The sequence below is a fragment of the Scleropages formosus genome, chromosome 25, assembly GCF_900964775.1.
Source record: "Scleropages formosus chromosome 25, fSclFor1.1, whole genome shotgun sequence".
In the NCBI taxonomy this organism is placed as follows: Eukaryota; Metazoa; Chordata; class Actinopteri; order Osteoglossiformes; family Osteoglossidae; genus Scleropages; species Scleropages formosus.
In genome coordinates this window covers 11,758,904-11,785,594 of record NC_041830.1, presented here as the reverse complement: position 1 = coordinate 11,785,594, position 26,691 = coordinate 11,758,904, and the positions used below count along the sequence as shown (strand labels likewise).

The window sequence follows — 26,691 nt, the reverse complement described above, 5'->3', positions numbered from 1 at the left end:
ATAATCAATAAAAGGTGAATAATACAGATGTCGCTGAATATACTTACAGGTTAGGCTTCCTAAATATCGCTGATGTAGCAGCAATAAAGAAAAAATATTACATAAGACATTATTTGGGTTGTGTATTTAGCAAGAGGGTTCAGGAGAGGTATCCTACCATTTGGAAGGGTGCAAATGCAGTTGCTCTTATTATGAAACATCAAATTAAATATTAAAGTTGAAAAGTGAGTTTCACCTGGTCTTGAACATGGGTCAAAATGGGGTAAGAACATGAAAGCTTCTTAGAAACGGACAGGTAATAAAGCAGAGGGAGTGACCTTTTCCTGCCAAGATCAGCTTTAATATGTGAAATAAAAAACCTGGGCTTCTAGGAGCTCCTCCCTGATGCTTCTCCCGGCTGCCCTCTTTGGAGTCATTTGTAAACGTGACACAGCGATGATGGGGGTCTGCTGGAGGACTGGGGTGATGCGGGTGCTGGAATTACTGCCCTGCTGCTGGAAAAGTACAAACACACACACACACACACACAGACATTGACTGAAACCGCTTGTCCCAAGTGGGGTCGTGGCAAGCTGCAGCCTAACCTGGCAATACAGGGCGTGAGGCTGGAGGGGGAGGGGACCCACCCCAGGACTCCCCCAGGACGGGATGCCAGTCCATTGCAAGGCACCCCAAGCAGGACTCAAACCCCAGACCCGCCATACAGTGAGCCCCGTGTCACCAGACAGCTGAAAAAAAAAACAAAAAATTTCTATGCTTTTCAATGGGTTATTGTGAGTTTCTATAAAGATAGTTTGAGGAAAATTACTAGATGGCAGCAAATCAATTGCGAAACCTTAACCAGAAATATTTAAATTATTGTATAAGTCCTATGCATTTTTAAAAAGGCAATCAAAATCCAGTTAAAAAAAAACATTTTTTGCAGGTCTTGCAGATCCAACTATGCTTTTATCGATGCTTTCATTAAAATTCTGCTATTGCACCCTAAAATGATCACACTTTGTAATATCAGACAGCAGAATAAGTTCAAGTCCATTAATTAAGAAGTATCCTAATCAACATAATTCGTTAAGAGATTAATATAAACAAATCACACATTCTTCATCTGGACTGTAGGAGGAAACCCATGCAAACTCCACACAGCCTAAACCAGATTTGAACCCAGACCCAAACACATAGCCCAGGAGATTTGAGACACCAGTGCTATCCACTGTTCCACCATGCCCTAACAGGTTAGCCCCCTCTAAATACCACTGTGAGTCTAAAACTGGACCTCATCAGTTGCCTAAGGCTTTGATTATAACAACACATGACAGCGCTCTCCAGAGGCAGCGGCATAGAGTCGATATCCATGCAAATACCAACATTAATCTTCTCCGTGGTCCCACTGGGAGCCAAGGGATGGATCTTTGCTCAGTTCTGCAGATGAAAATTCTCCGTCTAGATTTGTTTGATGACACTCAAAAGGGGATGACCGCACAACACCTGGCATAGGGATCTTGAAGCTGACACCAGGATGCTGGGATACGCTTGGAGTCCAATAGAGAAGAAAGCACAGGACAGAGATGTTTGGAGAATCCTTGTTTGCGGTCTGTGCCCCAGGAGGGGTGGAAGGCGCTGATGATTGAAATGACACCCAGATCAAGGGCAGTTACAGAGCAAGAAGGGCTGCTTTACGTGTTGCAGAAAATTTTAGGATGATTACTAATAAGCGCTTCAGAATTTACAGCCAGATTGCAATGACGTGTCTAAGTGAACAGCCTTGTTGGACAACACGCCAGCTCCTTGTGTTACAAGTGATCAAATTTTTCATGTTCAATGTGTTATAGTGGCTTTGGAGCTCAGCTTCTGATTCAAAAGTTTAAGGACCAGGGAGAACTTAACTTCCACCTTCCAAGGAACCTGACTTTACTGCAGCAGATGTCAATTTGTGTGAAGCATGACTGTATTTTTATAAGCTATATTGTATATCATCTGCTTAGGGTGAAGGTGCCTGCTATCCAAATTTAGCATTTTTTGAGTTGGACAGTAAACAGCCCACTTGGAACTGACCGGGTTACAGGCTTTGGACCATGATGTCCCTGAAAAAGAGACACCCGGAGCACCTCTCACTCCATACAGAGACACCTCTGCCAAAGTGCAAATGTCCTTCATGCGCCATTGCCTTGGCTGTTTGCTTCTTCTGTGACCCAGGAGTTTTTCTACAAAGTGTTTAAGGAGTTGCAAAGATGCTGATTTTGGTGAAACACCTTCCTCATGCTTTTACCACAGTTGTACCGCAGCACAGCGAGACCCAATTATTCATCTGACACAATCTGGCACAGTTCTAGCATCCCCATCCACTCCTTAGCATAACCCGAATGTTGCCTAGCAACCGCCCCCCCCCCCCCCCCCCCCACACACACACCCCCTGAAAGGGAAACCTCTGACAGCGACATCACTGCTCTGCCAAACCCGCCTTGTCTGAGAAAGTGAAAATGACGAATGAACAGCAGAGTGCGTTCAGACATCAAGGTTCGAATATTGACTGTGTGAAAGGCTTTGTGTTCCTCTCTGTGTGAAGGGGGTAAATAAACCCAGAATACACATATTTTTGCGCATTTTCATGTTGCACTGTGAAAACACACATTTGCACATTTGTCTGCCCCCGCTTACAGTGTGGGGTTTGTATACTGTAGCTTCTTACACTGATTTACCCATTTATAAAGCTGGTTAATTTTTACTGTATAAATTCAGGGTAAGGACCCTACTGAAGGATACTACAGCTGAAGGGGGATTTCATCCCAGCTTGAACAGCTTTAACCACTGTACCATGTGTTGCCTCTTACTGGAAGCCCACCTTTGAAGCGAAAAAATACTCCAGAGGAATATTTGTATGGGAAAAATTATGTGGACATTCCTGAGAAGTGCCTTCCCGGATGCTTTGCCAAGGATCTAGCACCTTCCGATAGCCTTAATTTACCATCTCTCTCCATCATGCGTGCACACCATGGGTGGCCGATGCAATGAGAAAGCTGGGCTCACAAAGCGCGGTGACGCCCTCATTATTCACAAATCCCACTTGAATACAAAACTTTGAGCCGCCTTTTTCACTTTGAACCCCCACTCCTACTCCGTAAAACTCTTGCTCATGGTAGTTAGCCTGAACTAACACAGTAAAAATGACCCTGCTGCATAACTAAGTCACTTCGAACAAAACTTTCAGCAAAATAATGGTTAATCATATTACGTGCATTGAAGCCCCATCCAATAACAATATAAAATTTAATATTAAAACAATTTTCAGTCATCATTCAAAGGAGTGCAACCTTAACCAGAACGTTCTGGAAAGTTCTAGGGGCAGCTAGTGCTTCAGAATTCGCCTGTCAATGATGTGCGGTTATCACCCGCATTTAATATGTAAACCCGACACCTGTACATTCAGATTTATGATGACTCAGCTGTCTCCTAATTGGTCATATAACTGGAAACAAAAAGATAATGTATGCAGTGTCAGAAACACAATGGCTTCGCCGTAATTACAGCCGGCGGAACATTCGTCTTGGCGGGGAGCTCATTATCTTTGTGTTTTATGGTGTAACAGCTTGCCACTGAAAGAAGGAGACACATTAAAGGTCATCGCTAAGGACCTGCGAATTCATAAATCTCATTATCATTTCACGGCGCGCTCTATTTCCTTCCGCCCCTCCGGTTAAGGGGACGTTTCATCAGGCCTGACACCTTCCGCATTTGAATTTCAAATTCGCCGTCATGTCAGAGGACCACGGAGGAAGAGCTCCGCAGGTAACAAAGTGCAACAATAAAGTCCCCTTTTCCGTGGTTTGTTCTTCACTTGTGTCGCTCAGAAAACAGGTCATCACCTACAAGGTGGGGAGAAATAAGTCCCGTATTTAGCTGGTTTGGAGAACCTGATGATGATGAAGACCATGCAAGTTTAATTAGACGTCAATGAATTTGTAGCATTGCACTTCTATTTAGATATTTCCAGCCATCCTTAGTCTGTTGGACACAGAAAGAGCCTTTAATTAGTCCTTTATGTGTTGCGAAATGCACCTGGGTTTAGATGGCTGGTGTATAAAGTTTATCCTTGGACCCTTGTAGCCTGCAGCCTGGATGCAGCAGGTTCCACAGTGGTTAAGGTTGTGGTGTTGGACTCGGTAAGTTGCAGGTTCATTCCCTTCAAGGGTACTTCTATCTTCTTCTGCCAAACATACCAGAGATGGGTTCAGCACCATGGAAAGCACCCTTTCTTCCTCATCCAAAAACATCTGAGATGGGTTTAACACCATGGAAAGTGACCAACCTTCTTCTCCCAATCACTCCTGAGACGGATAGAACACCATAAAAAAATGATCTAACTTCTTACATAAAGAACACATCACCAGCCTTCATCAATCAGTGTTTAGTTTTCATCCTTTCGATCCTCTGGTCATGCAAAGTAGGTGTCAGTATGGCAATGTTAATGTCACAAAAAATTCCTTTGTTCTGTTTGCTTTAGGGGAAACTTGGGACTCAATCCACCGACTGGAGCAAAACCATATGGCTCAGTGTCCAGTCTCTTAATTGCTGTCATGGCCTAAATCTGCACAACACCTTGGCAGTTCTTGCCCTTACCAAAAAATCATGGTTTGATGCTGAGCAGAAACATGAGATTCTATACCTTAACTCCAAGAGTAAGACCGAATTTCTATGTCCTCAGCATGAGCAGAAGCTTGAGGTTTGATACCTTGACCCCAAGAGTAAGACCCTCCATACCCTGAGTCTGAGCAGAAACTTTGTGCAACATTTCTTTCTGGCGACAGATGTTTAATTGATATTTAATCAACATTTTATGGGGTTTTCAAACAAAGCCAGGTGCGCACACCCTTCTTGTACTGGAACACACAAGGTCACTTTCAATATTACTCTGACATTGGGGATGTAGCAGCCATGTAATTTAATAACAATTTGAATTAGCCAGTTGCCAGGGCAGGTGCACATGCCCTTCATTCTTAACATAGCAGGGGTGACACTTAGAGCTACGCCTGGGCTCCATTCCCTTTTATCGCAGTATCCATGATATTTACAATATTTTCAAATATTTACAAATTACACTGACTAACATGGTGAGATTTGACATCTAAAGCAGTGAGCTAATCTAACAAGAACTGAACCCAGTGAAATGCAGAAATAACTGTAGAGTGGAGAGATGGCGAAGGAAGTCAGGTGGAGCGACAGAAGGTGTAGCGGTGAAGGACGAGGGTTCATAACCTGGAGGTTGCTGGGTCACTCCTCACCATGACTGTAGATCTTTGAAATCTGATTCTTCACCTTCACAACCTATTTTTAATGAACGCACACAATCTGTTTTGCACATTATTAAAGAATTTGTCATAGGTACATGTCCTCGGTTGAATATTCTCACTGTTCTTGAGTACTGTTTTTTTGGCAAGAAAAGATATTTTATCCCTATGGGGGATTTCAGATTCTCCCTTTGCAAACATGTGAGTGACCAGATGTCTAATTTCCTTCATCTGCAAAAGTGAACATTCAGCTTGCCTCATAAGTCTGGGAAATTTTAGAAGATTTCATCCCTTTTTGAAACTTGTTTGATGGCGCTCCATGACAGTCTACAGCGTACGGTAACCTTTCGCCCTTATGCTCGGTTTATTTGCATTTATATGAATTTGTATTTCCACAATGTGCCGATTCTGCCTGGATGTTGCTGCGATCAAAAAGCAAGGTGTTACCCTGAAACGCTCCAGTAGAAATCCCAGCGTCAAATATTGCATATTGTTTTGGATAAATTACAATAATAATAAGAAAAAAGTAATAAAGGACTCAGTGGTCCATTACTGTTTGCTGAGCAGTTGTGCATTATTCTGATATTCCAATATCCTCCTACGTATGATTCTCATTATAATAAGATGTGCAAGCTGCTACCCCCCCGCCCCCCACCATCACCTGGAATACGCTGCCCTCTCGTGGTGCAAAACATGACATTCCACATACATTCACTAGTGATACACACCTCATAAGGCATTCGGCACCTATTTACATTTACATTTACATTTATTCATTTAGCAGTCGCTTTGTCCAAAGCGATGTACATCTCAGCAATAGTACAATTTATGCATTACATTAAGAGAAGGAGACATAGCTGCAGACATCAAAGTCTCAAGCAAACCCAGTTCATTACCTACCACTTACTGCACTGAGATTCAACGATCGAGTAAGTGCATAAAACACAGGATAGACAAATCCAGATACCCTCCCACCAATATATATGTATATTGTCATACGAAACATCAAAACACACTTGTGGGCTTGTTGGCCACCTTTCATACACTTTTAGCTCCAATATATCTATATATATATATTTTAATATTATAAGATACACAAATAAGCAAATACAGTTCTAGAGTAGTGGCTGAATAAAGGTTGCATCTGGGGATGCTTATGGAATTACGATGCATGAACAGTTACATTGTAAATGAGGTGGAGAGATCTTGGGGGAAGTGGATCTGGAAAAGGTGAGTTTTCAGACCCTTCTTGAATGTAGACAGAGTTTCAGCAGTTCTGAGTGAGAGGGGAAGGTCGTTCCACCACAAGGGAGCCAGAACCGAGAACCTCCGCGCAGGACCACCAAGCGAGCAGGAGTAGACGAGCGAAGGGGTCTAGTTGAGGTGTAGCGGTTGATCAAGACCTGTAAATAGCTGGGAGCAGTTCTATTGATGCATTTGTACACAGTAACCAGGATTTTGAATTTGATTCGGGAAGCTATAGGAAGCCAGTGCAGAGAAATGAGCAAAGGAGATACATGGGAGCGCTTTGGCAAATCAAACACAACTCGTGCAGCAGCATTCTGTAGAAGCTGCAGAGGTTTGATGGCATTTGCAGGAAGGCCAAACAGAAGAGAGTTGCAGTAGTTCAGGCGGGAAGTCACCATGGCCTGGACAAGTAGTTGGGCAGAGTCAGTCGTGAGGTAGGGACGCATCCTACGACTATTATGCAGGATTTATCTGCAGGACCAGGTTGTGGCTTCGATATGTTGAGAGAATGACAGACTTGCATCAATTGTTACTCCCAGACTCTTAGCAAAGGAGCTAGGCGAAATGAGTGAGTTGTCCAGTTTGATCGGCAGGTCGTGACAGGAGGACAGGCCAGCTGGGAGGTAAAGAATCTCTGTTTTGGAGAAGTTGAGTTGGAGCTGGTGATCAGACATCCATGAAGGGATGCCGACAGGCAGGCAGCAATGTGTGCGGAGATGTCTGACGCACCAGGTGGAAAGGAGAGGAAGAGCTGGGTATCATCGGCATAACAGTGGTATTTGAATCCATGGGAGACTATGACCGGACCGAGGGAGGAGGTGTAGATGGAGAAAAGAAGAGGACCCAATACCGAGCCCTGCGGAACACCGGTTGAGAGAGGCAGAGGAGAAGAACGAGAGCTGCGCCAGACCACTTGATAGGATCTGTCAGAGAGGCCCCTGATAAGAAAAATCATATTTGGCTATATTTCCGGAGTTCTGCCTCGGCAAGTATGTCACAAGAGCACAGGAGGCTGCGACAGAAACAGCTGCGTCGTGTACTGAAGATTACAAACCGTTCCAAGGCAGCTTATTTTCCCTGAGTTCTATCAGGCCACAAACAAAGAGCGCAGCTCATAATTCTCCCACGCTTCACTGATCCGCACGAGGCGACGGCTGCTCCATTATCCTTGTGTCATCCATCACTAATTTCCGCCTCGACCGGACTTTCTGCAATCGGACCTTAAAGAGGACACTGGGGCGATTCATCTTCACCAAAAGGCCCGTGTACGACCGCGCTCGCAAAACGCTGAGCAAATCCACGGCCACAATTACAGCCCCGTTTGCTTATTCATTTATCATCTCATTCAGCCTCGTTTATGCCTTCCGCGCTCTTGTTCAGAAATAATTATGCGTTTCTGCGCTTTGTAGCGTGTGTGTGATCAGTAGGTCAAGACAGACAAGGCAATTGAACTACTGAGTCCCCAAGACTCTGCGAGGCACATTATTCTTCACACTCTTCAAACGCCTGCCTGCTTCTGACGCTCACACATCCTCCATGGCACCTGAAGATGGAGCATCAAGCAGTCAGGCCAGCTGTGGAAAAGGAATATGTCTCATTCGCACATAGTTATGCACTAGCTCCTCAGCTTTGGAGCAGCCAAACGAGGAATTTTCAAATATGCAAAATACTGAATATTTTTTAATTGCATATTATGTCTGTCTTTGAAAATATTTACATTTGTTTATTTTGCAGACACTTTCCTCCAACATTACTTCCAATGAACTCTATGTAGTGTTATCAGCCCACACACCTTATTCACCAAGGTGACTTACGCTGCTAGATACACTACTTACAATGGGTCACTCATCCATATCTCAGTGGAACACACACACTCTGTGTGAACCCGAACAGCCTGTCTTTTGACTGCTGGAGGAAACCCACACCAACACAAGGAGAAGAGGCAAACTCAACACAGACTGTGCAGGGATTGAACCCATGTCCTTTTGCACTACCCAGGTGCTGTGAGACAGCAGTGCTACTCACTATGCCACCATGCTGCCCAGGTAACAGCTGTGAAGAGATGCCCACCCCCTACAGTTAGGAGGAATGAAACGCTCATGTTTTGTTAGTGCTTCATTTGTGCTGTTCTGCGCCCTCAACAAAGCACAGGGGCACCCAAACTGGGTTCATTCTTTTGTGCTGGGTTTTGCCTTTGAAAGTAAAACCGTGGCCCTATTAGCTTTTCATATATTAATGTTTACTGTTCTCCGCAAGCTCCCATTCAGAGTCAGCTGTTGATGGATTGATTCCATAAACATGTGCAATATTTGTCATTTAGTTATCGATTGCTGCCACCCACACTCGCTAGACCCGAGCTGTAAACACTGCACGTTTCCAAGAAAACAGTGCTCAGACATGACCACCGGGTGGCGATATTTGAACGGCCTGCAATCTGGAGGGAAAATGTTGAGCGTTTGCGGTTCCCGAACGTCCTACACCGAGCACGCCCGGAAATGGCGGGTCAGCTGTTTCCAAACAAAAGTGCAATAAGACATGTGGCACAGTCTACCCACACCTCTGAGACTCTCAGTGACCTTTTGATCTGAAAAGAAAGAACAGCAAAAGTGAACCGTGACCTTCTCTGCCCTCATTTGTGGCCTTAGGTGTTACCCCCTATGTTTGAAAGCATATTTTTAACAGTATAGACCTTTCTTTATTTAAAAAAAAAAACCTTGCAGTGTCCAGCTGTAGGTCCCATCCAGGGTGTTACCCCTCAACCACGTACCCGGTGATTCTGGATAGCCCCGGGCCTCTACGACCCTGACCTGGGCAAGTGGTTAATGGAAATGCATGGATGAATTACAGCTATAAATGAGTGTCTTTTGACTGCACTTTGCTATTTTTAAGGGTTGCTCTCAGAAAACATGCATCACAGCAAGGAGTTTCCTTCCTCTGTTCTTTGCACCATATTCGTTTTTGCAAGTAAGCAGAAGATGCAAAGGCGCAGCCTCCATGGCAGTTGTGACCGCGCTCGGTGTGACAGGCGGGAGTCCTTGGTGTTCATCAACGGCGGGGGGTCCCCTGCCTGTCCCATGACAGGGTCACGACATCTGTGCCCTGCTGACAATGAACCGGTTCGACGTGGACTTGGGGAACACGTGAGATTCCCTGCAAACGTGTGTGTATATGTGTGTGAAAGGAAATCACAAAAAACACTTTTAAAAATCCAAGGCAATGACAGTGCATTAGTAACTGTCAATTTATTATCTACATGACAAATGATAAAAATTCATGCCCCATCAAAGGTGCATTCTACCCCCCCACCCATGCTTTAGAGATGGGCTTTGAACCGCTGCGCACTTGTGGGCAAATTAATGAATGGCTGAATTTAAAAAAGGAATTACAATGCTTGAAAGACTTATAAATAACAGTCATTCGCTGATGACACGTGATGTATGTGGTGCATATAGTCACACTGATATGTGAAGAATTAAGACTGATCTTTCACAAGCACTGCCGACATATTTACCATCTATAACAGGATGCTGCTACCTTAAAACAGCAGAAAACAAAAAAAAACACCGCCAAGGAAACAAATCATAGAGCCGACTCTGTGAGCCGACATCAAGTCAAAAGTGATCTTTATCTTGCATATATGCTTCCTGTGCTGCTTCTCAGTTAGAGGCGAACACAATAAACAAGCGAAACGTGACGAGAAGCTGCACAAGGGTCAGTAAAGGGTGCCGCTCGGAAACACCCGTGCGGTTGATCAAAGCCCTGTTTTTTTTTTTGACCGGGAGTCCCACAGAGGACATGAGCGCTAATGAAACAGTGGCCCAACGCCGTGTCCTCTCACCTCCTCCAAAACCGCGTGAGTCATGCTTTTCTCAGCCGTCGAAAACCTACAAGAGCCTCTTTGTTTCGTGACTCTGCTGTTCAGTTCCGTTTTCATATTTCAATCACCTTTCCGACGGAGAGTCCAGCTCCTTGTTGCCATGGCAACGGTCCGTTCTAGCGGGAAATACCCCGCAGTAAGGGTCAGTGATCCTCTTTAGCGAAGGAGCAATAAAGGGGAACTTGTGTCAGAACGTAGACGGTGCGGAGCGCCTCCTCCTGGTCGCCGGGGTGGACGCGGTGATGGTTCTTCAGAGCTAGTTGACTATATAGCACCGTGCTGGATGTAGAACGTTGCAGTTCTCTTTGCTGGAGGGCCAAGGAAGTACAGTGCGGCTTTGTTAGCTTTGGGGACACCAATGAGCCACTCGCACCCTGACCTCCATGCTGCCGAAAACCAGAAGTATTCTGCCTTTGGGTGCATTTTCCCTGTGAAACGACGGCCTGCGACGTCTAGAAAAGTGTGTCAACCACAGATGGAATCCTTGCTCGGCCCAAAACGCAGAGACCTTTGAAGTGTTCCAATGAAAGTGAGCAAATGATCGTCTCTAAGACACACATTCACTTGCCTGAGGAGCACATCAGAGCCATAGGTTTAATGGAAATAAACACATCGGTCACACTCGTAGGAGCAGCATCCAAACATTACAGGCTGAACGTAACTCGCCTGCCCCTGCTATTGTACCCCTGATCACGGTACTCACCCTAAATGACACAGTTAAAATTACCCAGCTGTATATATAGGTAAAACAATCTAAGTAGCTTGGTGTACAAACCTAACATTGTATCATTGTCCCTCTGGAGGGAGGAGACAGATTAACATATATAGAAATATGCAAAAACATAGTGCAGAAATATGGCTTTGTAAATAACGTTTTACACCAGTGACAGTACTGTAGAGACCTGCCACAGTGTTTTGGATAATATGTTCTTCAAGCTGTAATCCAGAAAGACGCCGTTCACCCAACGTGTCCAGGATGGAGCCTTGACCCATGAGACACTCGTGAAAGGCTGAGCGAATTCAGCATGAAACAAATCCTGCAATGAATCATGATTATTGTCCGAGGGGCAGCGTAAATGAAAATGTACCTCTGTGTTTGGACGTTCGGATCCCGAGGGAAAGGTGATGGTGCTGTAGATCAGCTGCGACTCATCCACAGGGTGGGGATCTTCAGAAGCAAGTGGAGATCCTGGAGGTGTTAGAAAGTGCTGCTGTAGCAGTGATTTTATTACGCTTTTACCATAACGTACCGGGACTTTGTCCCACCAAGAGTCTCCCGTCTTTGTGTGCCGCTCACTGTTTTGGCCCTCCTCCAGCACGGAAGGGACACCCTCTGAACCTTCGAGAGAAAACGTGGTTTCTTTGTAACTACCCAGCAGGCTTTGCTAACCTGCCCAAAGGACAGGAACCACTGCTGCCAGAACAGAAGTTCTCCACCATCTAAGTTTATATTTGCAATAACTGCTTCACCAGTAAGTCCACAGAAATGAAGAGACAGACAAGTATGACAGCATGTGAACTCCCTACTCAGCTCACACACACACATACACACACACAGTTTGAAACCGCTTGTCCAGAGGCGAACTGGAGCCTAACCCGGCAAAATAGGGCGTAGAGCTGGAGGGGGAGGGGACACACCCAGGGCGGGACGCCAGTCCGCCACAAGGCACCCCAAGCAGGACTCGAACCCCAGACCTGCCACCCAGCGGGACCCGGCCATCGCGCCACCGCGCCACCCCCACATGGTCACTGGATATAAATAAATAAACACTCTGGATGTGTGTGTCTGATTTTATAACTGTTCTGCAGTCAGATGATGAGAAATGCACCAGTGATTGTGGGTACCTAGACATGGAGTCAGTCCTTCATGTCGCCTCGATCGTGAGGCGAAACACGGCTCGATCACATGGCACAGCTGTAAGATGCTAGCATTACATGCAGTTTTATCACATTTCTGAAAGATAAAGCATGAGAGCTGACCGGGGCGGACACCGCGAGGTGCTCTCGAAAGCACCGAAGCACCTAAATGGGAGTCATCGTATGACACCTGTGGCCATCAGACATTACCACTCTGCTTCAGAAAGTGATGGTTCGGTGGGGGGGGGGCACTAGCGATGAGGGCTGTCCAGCAGGAGAGAGGCAGCAACCGCAAGAACGCGCACAGGAGGTGCTGTGAAAGTGCGGGTTGAGCTGATACCGAACACCAACCCCAATGAGGCACGGCCATCGCGCCGTGACAGGGCCACACGACACATTGAACACAAAAACTTGCTTTCTCGACCTTACCCGTGGAGTAAGATGCCTGTTTAAAAGAGAGGAAACAAACTATATGTTTAAAATAGGACCGGCGTAAAACAGCAAAAGGTAAAAATAACGGCGAGATGGAGAATCTGTTTTTCTTAGTTTGTTTGCTTGGGTTTTGCCGTCGTCGCCCAGACAAAGTTCTTTGTCGGAAATCTGATCGTGAATAATCTTGCAGCAATCTGAATTCCACCGGGCTGTAAATCACCCGGTTGTTTCGGGTAGCAGTCAGAGCTGTTGCCTTGCAAATGACGGCCTCGGGTTGGAAATCCCACTGGGAAACCCTTGAGCCAGGTACTTACCCCATTAAAATTAGTATGCAAATCTAGTGCTGCAAGCCGCCCTAGAGAAAGGCATCAGCTAAATGAATAAATAATAAGAAATAAGTGATCTAAACACAACTAGTGGGCCATGAAACTTAAGAGCTGTACCTCGATCCAGTTCGGCTCTGGTCTTCGTCTGCTTCTTTTTATGGACACAGCAGACAAGTGAAACCAGGAGAACTATGACTGAGACGCCCAGCAGACCATAAAGGGAGTAGAATCCTGTGAACAAGGGAGAATGTCGTCCTGACAAATCGTTTTACGCACCCGATTCTCCCCCCAATTGCCGGAGAGTGTTTGCAGCGAGTCAAGGGAAGTAAGCGAGAAAGCAAGTCATAGACCCCAATCCAAATTCTCACACAGCTCTTCTCCTGCACCGAACATTGAAACGGGACCATCTAAAAGCTCATGATGGAATTCTGCGAGGAGCTCAGTTCGGCGCTCCTTCAGATGCAGGTGACATCATGACCAAGATGACTTCACGTCCTATCAATTTGCGTAAAGTTGCCTGCAGTATTTACATTTACATGTATTCATTCAGCGGACGCTTTTCTCCGAAGCGACGTACATCTCAGCGAAAATACAATGTGTTCATTACATTAGGAGAAAGAGACATAGTTGCAGATATGACTCTTAAGTACAGTTAGCTTGTTTCCTTCACCATATGAACCGATGTTCATCACACGAGTAGCTGTATAAAACTTGACCTGAATATCGCCGATTCCTAATCACCTTCCCAGTATTTTTTTTTGAGATACAAATAAACATTTACGTTACGTTGCAGAAGTGGCTCTGTAAAGGACTGCTCCGAGCATGATCGTGAACAATTATACCTTACATGAACTTTATTTCTTATTTATTATGCATTTATTATTATGTATATCTATTTACGCAACAAATACTTGTCTCAGTCCCCACTGCTGATTCATGAAGGTCTTGAAAATAAGAATAAAAAAATAAAAAATAAGGGGCTCACCAGCTGTTGCGTGCGTGCTTTGGGAAATCAGCACAACAATGCTGGCATTGCCCTCTCCATACCGGTTACGCGCCACGCACCAATACAGGCCGCCGTGTTCTTCGGTAGCCACGGGTATGTGGAGGTCACCACTCGGGTTCTGAGCGTCTGAACCTTCGAGCGACCAGTGAATCTCCGGACTGGGGTTGCCATCCGCGGTGCAGGCCACGCTCAGAGGTGACCCCGCAGGCAGTCGCAACGTGCCATTCACCAAAACCCCTGAGCGTGAAGTCAAATTGACACGTTGGGGACCATCTGGAAAGGGGAGGTCAGCAGCGTTAGTTGGCGCCCGCACATCACGGTTGCGAACGGTGAACTCATCCGGGACTCACAGCTGATGTTCAGCGTGATGCTGGCTGTCCTCTCTTGCGTCCACAACGGGTGGGACAGCTTGCACCTGCAGACCATGCCGTCATCCGTTATCATCGGGGTGAACTTGTACCAGCTCTGTAGTGACACAATGCCGTCCACGTTGGTTTCAGCACTTGTATTATAGTTGACTGGTGCCACTGGATGGTCTCTGCAGAACCAGCGCACGGTGAAGTCTGAAGGGTATAACCTGGTGGCGCTGCACCGTAGGCTTCCCTGTTGTCCTGGTCTCAGGACTCCTGTCTGCTCTGTCTTCAAGGACAAGGCTTCAGCTAAGTGGGCGACATGGGAATGTTAATAAAGATCGTAATCCGACACCCTGGGAGTCAGTAATTTTGATGCTTTTTCTTCATCTGTCCGGCATCTTTGCCCAGGTTGTGCACTAACCTGCTTACGCTGATTTACCCATTTATTAAAAGTGGGTTGCGGGGCAGCAAGTGGCTCAGTGGTTAGAGCAGCTGCCTTCCCCATGCACGACACGGGTTTAAATGGGGTTCAACCGGTAAGATACCCCTTAAAGGACTTACTAGATGTAAATTTGTGTGGCTTACCTTTACAGAGTTCAGTTCCTCAAGAGCAAAACTAAAATACCCCAACCATGGCTTGAACCGGAGTTGAGCCTTTAGGTTACAAGTTTATGCTCTTCGCTGTCTTCAGCCGAAATTCGCGCAGCATCGCCCGTCTCTTACTCACCGTAAACTGAAACATTGGTTCCACTTCCTGAGCCTCTCACGGTAATCATCGGCCTTGGGATGGCCACCTCGCAGTAGTAAAGAGAGGCATTCCCGGGACTGACGTTCGGGATGGTCATGGTGAGATTGCAGAGCAGCGGCGTTCTTTGTGGGTAGGAAGACTGACACCGGATGACTCCAGGAATGTCAGTATTTTTCCCCGCTCCTTTTTTGTGAAACTTCCCAAACTTGGAGTCTTCTGCTTCCCCGTTGTAGCTGAACTCACAGAGCAACGTGACTGATTCTCCAACTGCAGCTTTGATGTGTGCAAGCTGGGTCACATACAGTGTAGGCGCTCTTTCCCCTGAAATTATTGTAATTGATTATACAGTTAAGAGTTATCAAAACATGGAAAAAAATTTTGAGGGGAAGTACTCCTGAGAGCATAAAATTTTATAACGTACAATGTGAGTTTAATTCTGCTCTGGGTGGCACGGTGGTACGGCCAGTAGCGCTGCTGTTTTACAGTGCCTGGGTGGTGCGAGAGGACATGGGTTCGATCCCTGCTCGGTCTGTGTGGAGTTCGCGTGTTCTCCCCATGTCTGTGTGGGTTTCCTCTGTGTGCTCTGGTTTCCTCACACAGTCCAAAGACATCTTGTTCAGATTCCCCCATAGTGTGTGAGTGAGAGAGAGAGAGCGTGTGTTCTGCTGATGAATGGATGAGTGACGGAGTGTAAGTAGTGTATCTACCAGTGTAAATCACTGCGGTGAATAAGGTGTGCGGGCTGATAACACTACATAGAGTTCATTGGAAGTCGCTTTGGAGAAAAGCATCTGCTAAATATATAAATGTAAATGTAATTGACTGCTGGATTGCTTTGTAGGCTATAAAGACTTGATTTGACCGTGATGAACCGACAAGAATCTAACAAGTCCCCTTTCGGTTGCTATTTGTGTGACCACTTGTAATTATACATCAGTACACAAAATAGGTCACCTTTTTTGAGACCTAATTGAACACATTCTCTGTGACTCGTTTCTGGCAAGCAACAATAAGAGAAATGGCCTAATACGTGAGGCATCCGACTGATTCCTAGTATTAGCTCTTTTCCACTAACATCCATCTTATCACGCATTTAAAGTTTATTTCCTGAAGTGTCTCACTTGGCAGCAATATGTAACAGCTTAAACAGTGGTTCTGGTAACATCTACAATTTTGTGGCATTTTTGTAGTTATTGTTATTTAATTGATTTCTCAGTATGACAGTTTCGAAACGGTACGTGCCACATCACGCCCGTCTTTAAAAAGCGGGTGCCTCACGGTGTCCTAAAGGAATGACGTCTAAACGGAAACGGCCGAAGACCAGTTTTGAAACTCACAAAATGCACTTTTAAAAGTCTTTAAAATGAGGTGCCTCAGGCTAGTCCAAAGGAATGCCATCGGAATGAAAACTGCCTAATATTGAAGATCTCTGCAAGCAGCCACATACATGTAAGAACAACTCAACATGACTCCAGCACCAAGCCTCAAACCACAGAGTTGGCTAAACCTCAGCTGTCTTGCATTGCAGTTAGACTGTATTTTTCAGTGTCGTTTTCTGAAACAAATTCTTCCTAAACTATATAGCATAAAACAAATGGCGTGCATGTAATGCCCATGTTTCTCAGCTCTTTCTTACAGCTGTGTTTCCCAAAGAAGAACTACATTACAACTGCTGCAATCACAGATATTAAAAATTTAAGAAACATTTTGGGAAAATGTATTAAATGTATTAATGTATAACTGATAAATAAATGAATTAATAATATTAAATTTTATTAAATGTTTCAATTTCGAATTTAAATATTATTAAATAATTATTTTAGTCTTTTAGGAGTTAAATGGACATCCTATTGGTAACAGTTCTACGTGCCTATTATAATGCCAACTGTTGATGGGTTAAGAAAGAGATGCTTGCAGTCAGATTCATAATGAAATGTACCGATACCTGCAGGTGATGGCATTTGCAGGACGCTGCAGAGAACGTGGAGAAGGAGGTAGTGTTGTTTACTCTGTTCAGGCATGGTGTCTTTGGCGTACACAGGTCCACATGCTCCTCAGGTCCTTCTTCTGTACAGGAGAAAGGTAAAAAGCACGGTACGTCTGAAGAAGAAAGCCTTTGACGGAACCCGAGTCTGAAGGAAGCGGTGTCGTACTCAACCCCTGCCGTTGCTGCCGGTGACGCTCTTCACAACTTTTCGTTCATGAAGAGAAACCACAGAGAACTTGGTGGATAAAATGGGGCACTTATTATTGCATGTGGTTTCCTTAACTACAGAAAAACAGAAGGGAAGGCTTCCGCACTTAACCTGCCCCATTTGTCGTATGAAGTAACCCTGTTACATAAGGAGCTGCTTTACGGGGCTCAAACAACCATTATTTCTTATCGCAAAGCATAACACATTCGCAGACCTAGAAGGTTACATCTTAAAAATCACAAAAATACCAAATTAAAACCTGTACAAAGAATAAAATGATCAAAGCACCACATTTTATTAGAAATTAAATGACTCGTCACATACTTGGGGGATCAGAAAGTGTTAGCGATATAGCGCGGCCCACTTTACGGAGGGCGGCAAGAGACGTGCAATGTGGAGCGAATTTTAAACAGATCGTCTTTAATGCAAACTATCCCAAAATGGCATTGAACCAAACCCATACAGTATGGGGTCACATCCAAGCGATGAAGCGTGATAATTTAGTATGCAATTAAATATGTACAAAAAAAATGTCTGAGCACACCTTTAGCAGTGTCACAAAGCTTATACTTGATACTTGAACACATTTCACATCTCTAGTTGAAGAACTGGGGAACATAACCTTACCATGGTTTAAATAGGTCAGCACTGCCGGCGTCAATGCACTTTGATACGAATACCGGGGTACCCGCTGGGCTTGCACGAAGACTCGGAGGGGCGGTGTTCCTCCATTCTTAGGTCTGTGCATTTCATCATATTTGTGACAATAATTATCGCACGGTTCCCACTTTTTTGCATTTTAAAACAGCTAATGTGCAGCTCATTCTTATTGCCCCTCTGACTCACATGTGTGAGTCAAATTTGAATATAGGAAACACCTTAAAAAACTGTTTGACACGTTTTTTGCTTATCTCACGCACAGGGCCGGGAAACCGGTTAACTACCAAGAACAAACATTTCCTTGAGCAGCACATGATTTTTGCGATTTTAAAATGCATTTATTTCTACTAGCTTGCATACACTCAAGCACCCCATGTCAATATTCACCGTAGCTGCTAAGAGTAAACAAGTAAACAACTTCAGGAAAATCAAGGCGCAGTTTGAAATCCAGCTCTTGGTCTGTATTTACTTGTTAGTCTACCTGCACTTGTTTCGCACAGCGTGCTTAATTTTATTTTAATTTGTCCGAGGGAGTCCCGGTCACATTGTAGAACCTTTGCAGTGTTGATATAGGTGTCATCATTTTGGATTTTTTTTTTTGACTGCACGAAAGCTAGAAGCATGTTCTGTCTTTAATCATAGAAAAATAAAGGCGTATTAAATATGTGTGCTTTCATTCAAATATTTACTGAACCGATTTAGGCACTGAAACCATTATCGGGGGGGTTCTCAACTTCTTAAACTCCATGTTGCCTGCAGATACTTTTCTTCATATGTACAGTATGGGATGGAAGAATAAGATTTGGTAGCTGAATGGAGAGTGCAACTGAACACTGACATGGTTTCATGAAGTATGAGCACAACCTACAGTTTTGCATGTGTGGTTAACCTCAGAACCGTCTCAAAGTCAACCCTGTCTGAGAATCCTTTACCCAAAAGATCAATAACATATTACTCATTTAAGTTTCGAATGCAGGAAAAAATTGGGCATCGCACCTCCGAGAAATTACAAATTTCGTTGTATCTCAGTTGCTTGATCTTCTGCATCCTGTGTTTATACCGCACCCCTGTAATCCCGCTCTGCTGACAAGGTTCTTTCACGATTTTTCAGTTGCAGCACATTTGGAGAACTCGTCACTTCAATTCCTTCGCTTATTATTACTCTTTCGTCGGACGCTTTGCTCCAAAGCAGGTGTTTTGTGCATATTTTTTATTTTCAAATTCAGCTTCCTGCCAGTATTTGCACTAGTTATTTTGCACGCTTGTCACTTTTTTTGTTCCACCTACAGTTATATGACGAATAAAGTCCTCAGTTAGGAATATGACAGCAGAGGTTATTTGGGATTTGTGCGAATTCCAAATACAGGTGGTCCCCAATTTACAATGGATCGACTTACGATTTTTTCAACTTTACGTTGGTGACCTGGCGATAGACATTCAGTAGAAACCGTACCTCGAATCTTGAATTTTGATTTTTTCCCAGGCAAGCGATATGCGGTGCGATACTCTCTCGATGCTGGGCAGCAGCAGCAATCCGCATCTTCTAGTCTGTCACTCAGAGGTGTGTACTGGGTGGATTAAATGCATTTTCGATTTACGATATTTTCAATTCATGATGGGTTTGGTGGAACGTAACCCCATCGTAAATCAGGGACCACCTGTATACATTCAGTCTAATGCTTTACCATGGTGTTATTTTAAATGGATTGACAACACGTTGAAAAAGACCTGTTATTTTCGCAGTTCATATTCCCAGTCCAAAAATACCTACTGCAAAATAATCTTAATAAACAAAACGCACAAGTACATGCTGCAGTTGTGTCACGTAGACAGAGATCAGTGGGGTTATACTGTATATCATATGTATGTCCCATTACTCTAACTCTGCCTTTCCTCACACCGTGCTCCTTGTGCTGCTCCATGCTGGGTTTAAGGTTCCCTTCTCGAATATCTGCCTCCTATTTTTAGTGCCTGCCTGAGCCTTTTCTCCCAACGCCTGCAGCCTGATATCATTTGGGATTGGAAGACACAGTGAACGGATTGCCACCCATCCAAGCCAAAAAAGGCCACGGTTTTGTTCGAGGACAGAGGGGCTCTCGGGCAAAACGGCAGGCAGGTAACCCATTCAACCAAACTGTGAGCCGCCGTTATTCACACGTCACTCCTTTAAGGTCAAGCGTAGGCTCTACCGGGCAGCAGTTTTCAGAAGAAATTGGGTTGTCTGCAGCACTCCTTTACAAATGACACCAGAAGACAACTAAAAACACCCAAACAGAAAATAAAAAATCTCCGATGTCTTTTTTCTGTCTTTCAGACAGCCTGCAGGCTTTGCTTCCAGCTCTGGAGAGTTGATATCCAGAAGAATCAGTAACTGTGGACCAGACGTGTTCCTCGAGAAGACTCACGGAGCAGTTGGCAGACGAAGGGGACATTTGTCGCTTGTTGTCCAGAGAGGAAAATTTAAAATATATAAAGCAGAAAAAGACAGTGGCGACGGCAAGACGCCATAAAAACAGGTTTTGTTTAACCAATTGAAATCAACAGATGACCTTCTCCGCCTGGACTGCCCGTTGTGCACAAGGAACATATAACTGCCGAAAAATAATATTTGGGGATTTGACGCTGACCTCTGACCCCATCTTATGTCGAATGCATTCTTTCTAATCTAACCAGAAGTAAACTGCATCCAGAACTTGAACACCAAGACTTGCTCCTCTTCTTTGACCAAGTCGAGCTTGTTAAGAATCTGACACATCTCCTCCTCATCCCTTTATCATCTTTCATCCTCCCGTGAGAATCATGGCAGGGTACACGTATTACCGTGTCACCATTTTTATAGCCATGTTTGTGGGCTACACCCTTTACTACTTCAGCAGGAAGACATTCTCTTTCGTGATGCCATCGGTAATGCAGGAGATCGAGCTGGATAAGGATGACCTGGGTGAGACCTGAAAGACCCTTCATTTGTGCATTGATACTCCTGCATCTCTTTGGTACCCTTTTAAAGATCTAAAATGTGCTCTATACCAATAAGCTCTCAACACCTTGCAGGCGGAAAATTGCAGTGTCTTCTTAGCGAGTGTCAACCCCACCTGATTATTACAGCACAAAGGACCTATAATGGCTTCTCATGTTGTTCCTTCCAGAACTGGGTGCTTTAAGTGCTCTTAAACCTCATAAGGTTGTTCATCCAGGAATAAACCCTCTGGATTAACGCAGAAGTGTACCACATTCTGGGCAGAGGTTTAAAAATTTTTTATTGCCTTAGTTGGGTAATCTTTCATGCTCCACACCGGAGCTTGTTCTTCACAGGAGCTGACATTCCTAAACTCCTCTACCTTCACCAAATCCATCATCTTCTAAGTCAATTAAAAGAATGACCTCCCCTTAAATAATGTAAAGGCAGTAACTGGCTAAAAGGCAACAATTTACACTGGAGTCTTGTTTTGGGTTCCCATCGGTTTCCTTTGGTTTATTTTGGTTATGTGGTCTCTCCATTCATCAGGTCTGATCACCAGCAGCCAGACGCTGGCCTACGCCATTAGCAAGTTCATCAGTGGCGTGCTGTCGGACCAGATGAGCGCCCGTTGGCTCTTCTCTGTGGGGCTATTCACAGTGGGCGTCGTCAACGTGGCCTTCTCCTGGTCCTCCTCTGTGGCCCTCTTCGCATCGCTGTGGTTCATCAATGGCTTGGGCCAAGGTCTGGGTTGGCCACCGTGTGGGAAGGTGCTACGCAAGGTGAGGCAACAGTCAGTGGTCTGGCCTTGGAAATGAGAGCTTCTGTCCAGACTTATACTCACTTTCACCCCCCCAGTGGTACGAGCCATCACAGTTTGGGACCTGGTGGGCTGTGCTCTCTTGTAGCATGAATCTCGCTGGCGGCCTGGGTCCAGTCATCGCCGCCATTATGGCACAGAGCTACAGTTGGCGCATGACCCTGTCGACATCGGGCATCGTCTGCATGGGAACCGCCTTCCTCTGCTTGCTGCTCATCAAGAATGAGCCAAGCAGCGTTGGCCTGACCAATCTCCAGCCCGCCAGCAACAAGGGCAAGAAGGGTGAGAGCCAGAGCGGGTTGATCCCTGTGGTTCCAGCCCGCATCCTTTATCAGAGAAATGAATCACAGTGGGGTTAGGCTGTGTGGTAGCACAACTGGAGTTTTCATGGGTGACAGTTCATCCACTGCACATGCATGGAAAATACAATCATCCACAAATGGTTTGTTACAAGTTATAGACTTTGTCTAGTTGTACAGTTGGATCATCTAGAGAAGAAACAGATTAACTACACTGCCTCCTCCACCTGAGGTCTTAGAGAAATAACTGGAGCTGGGAGGATGTTCGCAACTTATTTTGTTGATAACTCTAAAATCATTTTTACTGCTAAGTCACAGTCAATAAAAGGTCAAAGATAGAGATACTACTGGTTAAGAAATCTTAGATACTGCTTATATTTATTATAAAAAAAACTTTATTTTTCTTTTGTGCTCTACTGTAAACACAGTAAACACAGTAAAAGTGAGCTGAACTGAGGTGCTCCCGCACTCTTATTATGTTTAGATGTTCTTTACTACCATCTCTCAGCATGGAGGGTAAACATGGGTCATGTTCAAATTTTATCTCTAAACCATAATCAGAACCCTCCTCAGTGCTGGGACTGCAGCTGCCATGTCTCTCGTCCCCAGACTCCGCAGGTGGATCGAGTGATGAGAGCACCCTGGGGGAGTTCCTCACGTCTCCTTACCTTTGGGTGCTATCCATGGGCTTTCTGATGGTGTTTGGTGTGAAGACAGCCTGCACTGACTGGGGCCAGCTCTTCCTCATCCAGGAGAAGGGCCAGTCGGCTCTCATGGGTGGGCACTCGGGGCACCTTTACTCACCCCATTAGGGTTTTCACCCAACACCGTCCACAATGCTTCACATGATCAAACCTGATCAGAACTGACACATGAGCCAGTGTCTTTAACTAAAGTTAAAGGTTTTTCATTTTCATTTTTGAACACGCTACTTTTTTCATTACTTTCCTCCGACTTTGTATCTCCCCCAGGAAGCTCCTACATGAGCGCCCTGGAGGTGGGGGGTTTGCTGGGCAGCATCGCAGCCGGCTACCTGACAGACAGAGCCGTCGCAAAGGTTTGTGGGAAACCGGTGACCGTGACGGTGGGAAAGTAACTAGGAACACACCATAACGTCTTAATCTTTTAAAGTGCGGCTATTCTGACTAATGTTCACCAGCACCTCGACTTACAAACTCAGCTGGGACCAGACGTCTGTTTGTAACTCAATTTGTTCGCAACTCTAAAGCCCCTTTTTATCTCTATCTGACAATCAGTTAAATTTTACAACACAGATGTCCTATTTAAAAGGTTACATTGTGTAAACACCTCTCTTTTAGCTATAATAAAAAGTACTGCTTACAACTTATTATTTTAATATTTTTTCAACTTTGAGCTACATTAATATTAAAACTAATTTCAGTGGCTTAAAATAAAAATATTTTTCTCCGCAAACTTCTCTTCGGTGCTATTTGTTCGGTGACCTGAATTAAACACTTGCAACTTGACCATTCATAACGGAAGGAGCCGACAGAAGCTCACGCTTATTTTCTGATGCACCTCTGACAATCCTTCATAATTCACAATTTTGTTTTTTGTCTTTTGTTTCTTTTTCCGTATATCTAAATTTGTTGATTTGTTGATTCTTCCATCTACATGTCATGTTCCATTCAGCAAGGTCTCCGTAGCCATGGCAACCCCCGCCATGGCCTCCTGATCTCCATGATGGCGGGGATATTTGTTTCCATGTATCTCTTCCGGGTCACAATAACAGCAAGCAAAGTAAGATGAGCGCCTGTGTTCATTCCTCTTGTGTCATTAGAAGAGTGTTTTTCGCAAGCATGGGTACATGTTTCCCACAATGCACTTCATCTCACAACCCCTCTCGCACAGCCACTTAGCACAGTTTTCATATGCAGCCTCAGTTTATCGCACTGACCAAATATCGCTGAGCACAATGAAAATGTGAACAAAGTAATGATAAGTGGATATGTGGAAACTCTGGATATTGGGAAATCGAATATCACCAAATGAAAATGTATTGTTGCAATATCGAAATATCTGCCAGTAATGTCCAAAAGAATAACTTTATTGTGGGGATGTATGGTTTGTGGAGGTGATGTGTGTTTCTGTGTGTGCCTTTCCTCAGGAGCCCCCGTTCTGGCTGATGGCTCTTCATCCGCTCTCCATCCTGACTGGTCTATCAGAACAAGAGGTTTATTGTTTATTCCTTCTGTTCCTCAGTCCTTCTGAGTCCTGTACTGCGTCAACCACCCTGATAGTGCCACAGAGTCCGCATAGCAGTGCCATCAGATGATGCCTAGGGACCATCTGCCAAGGGTGCATCTATAAAGACGATGCATTCGTATATGGTCTAGCCATGTACTTGACTTGTCCATGTCCATAAATTAGTACATTTTTTTAATATTTAATCCATGTGACATTCAACAAGATGTTAATATCATCTCTGTCAATCCAGATCTGGATTCTCATTCTGGGTGCCATCTTTGGCTTCTCCTCCTGTGGACCCATTGCCCTGTTCGGGGTGATTGCCAGTGAGAGTGCTCCATCGAACTACTGTGGGACATCGCACGCCATCGTGGCTCTCATGGCCAATGGTAGATCACTGTTTGGGCAGATTGCTGTGTGTGTGTGTGTGTGTGTGTGTGTATGTGTATATTTACATTTATTTATTTAGCAATGCTTTTCTCCAAAGCGACTTCCAGTGAACTCTATGTAGTGTTATCAGCCCACTGATTTACACTGCTAGATGCACTACTTACAATGGCTCATTCATCCATACATCGTCATATATGACACCATCATATATCACATAACACGCACACACACACACACACACGCACACACACACACACACACACACACACACACACACACACACTGTCTGAAACTGCTTGTCCCAAGCGGGGTCGCGGTGAGCAGGAGCCCAACCAGGCAACACAGGCCGCAAGGCTGAAGGGAGAGGGGACACGCCCAGGACGGGACGCCACACACACACACACATTTTCGGAACCGCTTGTCCCATACGGGGTCGCGGGGAACCGGAGCCTACCCAGCAACACAGGGCGTAAGGCCGGAGGGGGAGGGGACACACCCAGGACGGGACGCCAGTCCATTGCAAAGCACCCCAAGCAGGACTCGTACCCCAGACATGCCAGAGAGCCTGACCCAACCAAGCCTGCCACGCCACTACACCCCCCTATATGACATAACAGCTGAACAAATTTGTGAAGATACAAACATTTTCTAGTTTATTTATCTGTTTTAATTGCATTTTCTTCTGTGATCTGTTTTCTAAAATTTATGCGTGTAATGGAGAGAATGTGATTTGTTTTCACCCTCCAAGCCGACACTTAGCAGTAAAGAGCATCCAGACAGAAACACCCAATCAGCAAAACGCAGGAGTGTTTCCCTGAGTGTCGGTGATCAATAACAAGATGAGGAGTACTGCTCGTCTTTATTGGATAAATTTGTCCACAATCGGCTACAATAGGAGTTTGAGGAAACTATGAATTTTTATTTTCAATAATTTTAAATGAGTTTTAATCCATCCATTAGTCCATTTTCAACCACTGCCTGTATTGATCATTTTAATCATTAGTTTTTAATTTTAACATCAATGGAAACTTTAAACTATAAAGTCTAACAAAGTATTTCACATATACATGACTAATAGAGCTTCACAGAGGTGCTTCTTTGCCGGCTGCAGTGGGCGCTTTCCTCGCCGGGCTACCCTTCAGCACCGTTGCTAAGCACTACAGCTGGGACACGGCTTTCTGGGTTGCCGAGTTGGTGTGCATCGGAACAACAGTGGCCTTCTTCTTGCTGCGCAACATCCGCACCAAAATGGGTCGCATACACCGGAAGACTGATTAAGCGTCCTGCCTCCTCCATCCTCCACGGCCATTGAGGACGGTTCGATCGCATTAGATTTATCCGTCAGGAATTCCTTCTTTTTACTAGCCAGTCTTTCAGTGAAGCCTTCTCAACAAACCAGGAAGCTGAAAATGCAACAGTGCCTCTGCCTGTATTTACCAGAATTATTATTATTATTATTATTATTATTATTATTATTATTATAGTTATGTATGGTCAATATTGTTACACTGATAGGGAAATTCCCCTTTTTCAGTAATCACACAAACTTGAACTTGTTTTATGATGGCATTTTTCTTGTTTTTGTTTTTCACCGGTGTCAGCAGCACAGTCGTACTGAAATATCAGAAGTGGATTTTTTTTTCCTCATTTATCATGCAGGGGATGTGCGTTCAATGTGCAGAGAACATCTCCCAGTTTCATTGGTGTCAGAACCCCTTGAACTTTCTGATATGATCTTATCTTTGACACTTTCAATATCACTGTTCTCTCATTTGCAATAATCTGAGCCATTTATGTATAATGAACTCCTGCAGTATCCTGTATGGTTTTAAACAGATGAAGTTGTGATGAAGAATAAATTTATAAAAATGCATATATGAGTATTACAGACTGAATGTGCCATCTGTCTTTTCAGGGGATTTTGTCCAATTTCTAAATGTTACATGGACAGGATGCTGTCTGTGTTTTTTCTTGGTTTTATGTTTTTCCTTCGCTTTTATAACGCAGTATTGTCTCTCCTCTCAGCATGAACTC

At 44.6% G+C, this 26,691-nt stretch overlaps 2 protein-coding genes across 3 annotated transcripts; one reads left to right on the top strand and one right to left on the bottom strand.

The window, feature by feature from the left end:
• The first annotated feature begins 9,833 nt into the window (after nt 1-9,833).
• LOC108921330 (glucose-6-phosphate exchanger SLC37A4-like) lies at nt 9,834-26,464 on the top strand. The gene is made up of 11 exons (XM_018730768.2): nt 9,834-10,383; nt 19,953-20,100; nt 20,299-20,925; nt 21,490-21,722; nt 21,799-22,042; nt 22,669-22,836; nt 23,031-23,116; nt 23,713-23,820; nt 24,188-24,253; nt 24,518-24,656; nt 25,769-26,464. The coding sequence occupies exons 3-11, from the start codon at nt 20,784-20,786 to the stop codon at nt 25,933-25,935; spliced, it is 1,353 nt and encodes a 450-aa protein (XP_018586284.1). The 5' UTR covers nt 9,834-10,383; nt 19,953-20,100; nt 20,299-20,783; the 3' UTR covers nt 25,936-26,464.
• Nucleotides 10,375-18,004, bottom strand: LOC108921329 (vascular cell adhesion protein 1-like). 2 transcript variants are annotated; one of them, XM_018730767.1, is made up of 8 exons: nt 17,952-18,004; nt 17,075-17,196; nt 15,109-15,450; nt 14,379-14,687; nt 14,008-14,301; nt 13,140-13,253; nt 11,496-11,596; nt 10,375-10,715 (listed from the first exon to the last, which is right to left on the bottom strand). In XM_018730767.1, the coding sequence occupies exons 2-8, from the start codon at nt 17,148-17,150 to the stop codon at nt 10,551-10,553; spliced, it is 1,401 nt and encodes a 466-aa protein (XP_018586283.1). In that variant the 5' UTR covers nt 17,151-17,196; nt 17,952-18,004; the 3' UTR covers nt 10,375-10,550. The 2 variants fall into 2 exon arrangements, with proteins under 2 accessions (XP_018586283.1, XP_018586282.1); XM_018730766.1 differs by lacking the exon at nt 17,952-18,004 and having other exon boundaries at nt 17,075-17,255.
• Nucleotides 26,465-26,691: the final 227 nt, after the last annotated feature.

Coding starts and splice junctions, on each gene's coding strand:
- LOC108921329 (XM_018730767.1), bottom strand. CDS start 17,150: ATGCCTGAACAGAGTAAACAACACTACCTCCTTCTCCACGTTCTCTGC. Junction 15,451..17,074: donor GCAAATGCCATCACCTGCAG/GTATCGGTACAT, acceptor CAATAATTTCAG/GGGAAAGAGCGCCTACACTG. Junction 14,688..15,108: donor AACCAATGTTTCAGTTTACG/GTGAGTAAGAGA, acceptor TCGCCCACTTAG/CTGAAGCCTTGTCCTTGAAG.
- LOC108921330 (XM_018730768.2), top strand. CDS start 20,784: ATGGCAGGGTACACGTATTACCGTGTCACCATTTTTATAGCCATGTTT. Junction 23,821..24,187: donor TCACAATAACAGCAAGCAAA/GTAAGATGAGCG, acceptor GCCTTTCCTCAG/GAGCCCCCGTTCTGGCTGAT. Junction 24,657..25,768: donor CGTGGCTCTCATGGCCAATG/GTAGATCACTGT, acceptor TGCCGGCTGCAG/TGGGCGCTTTCCTCGCCGGG.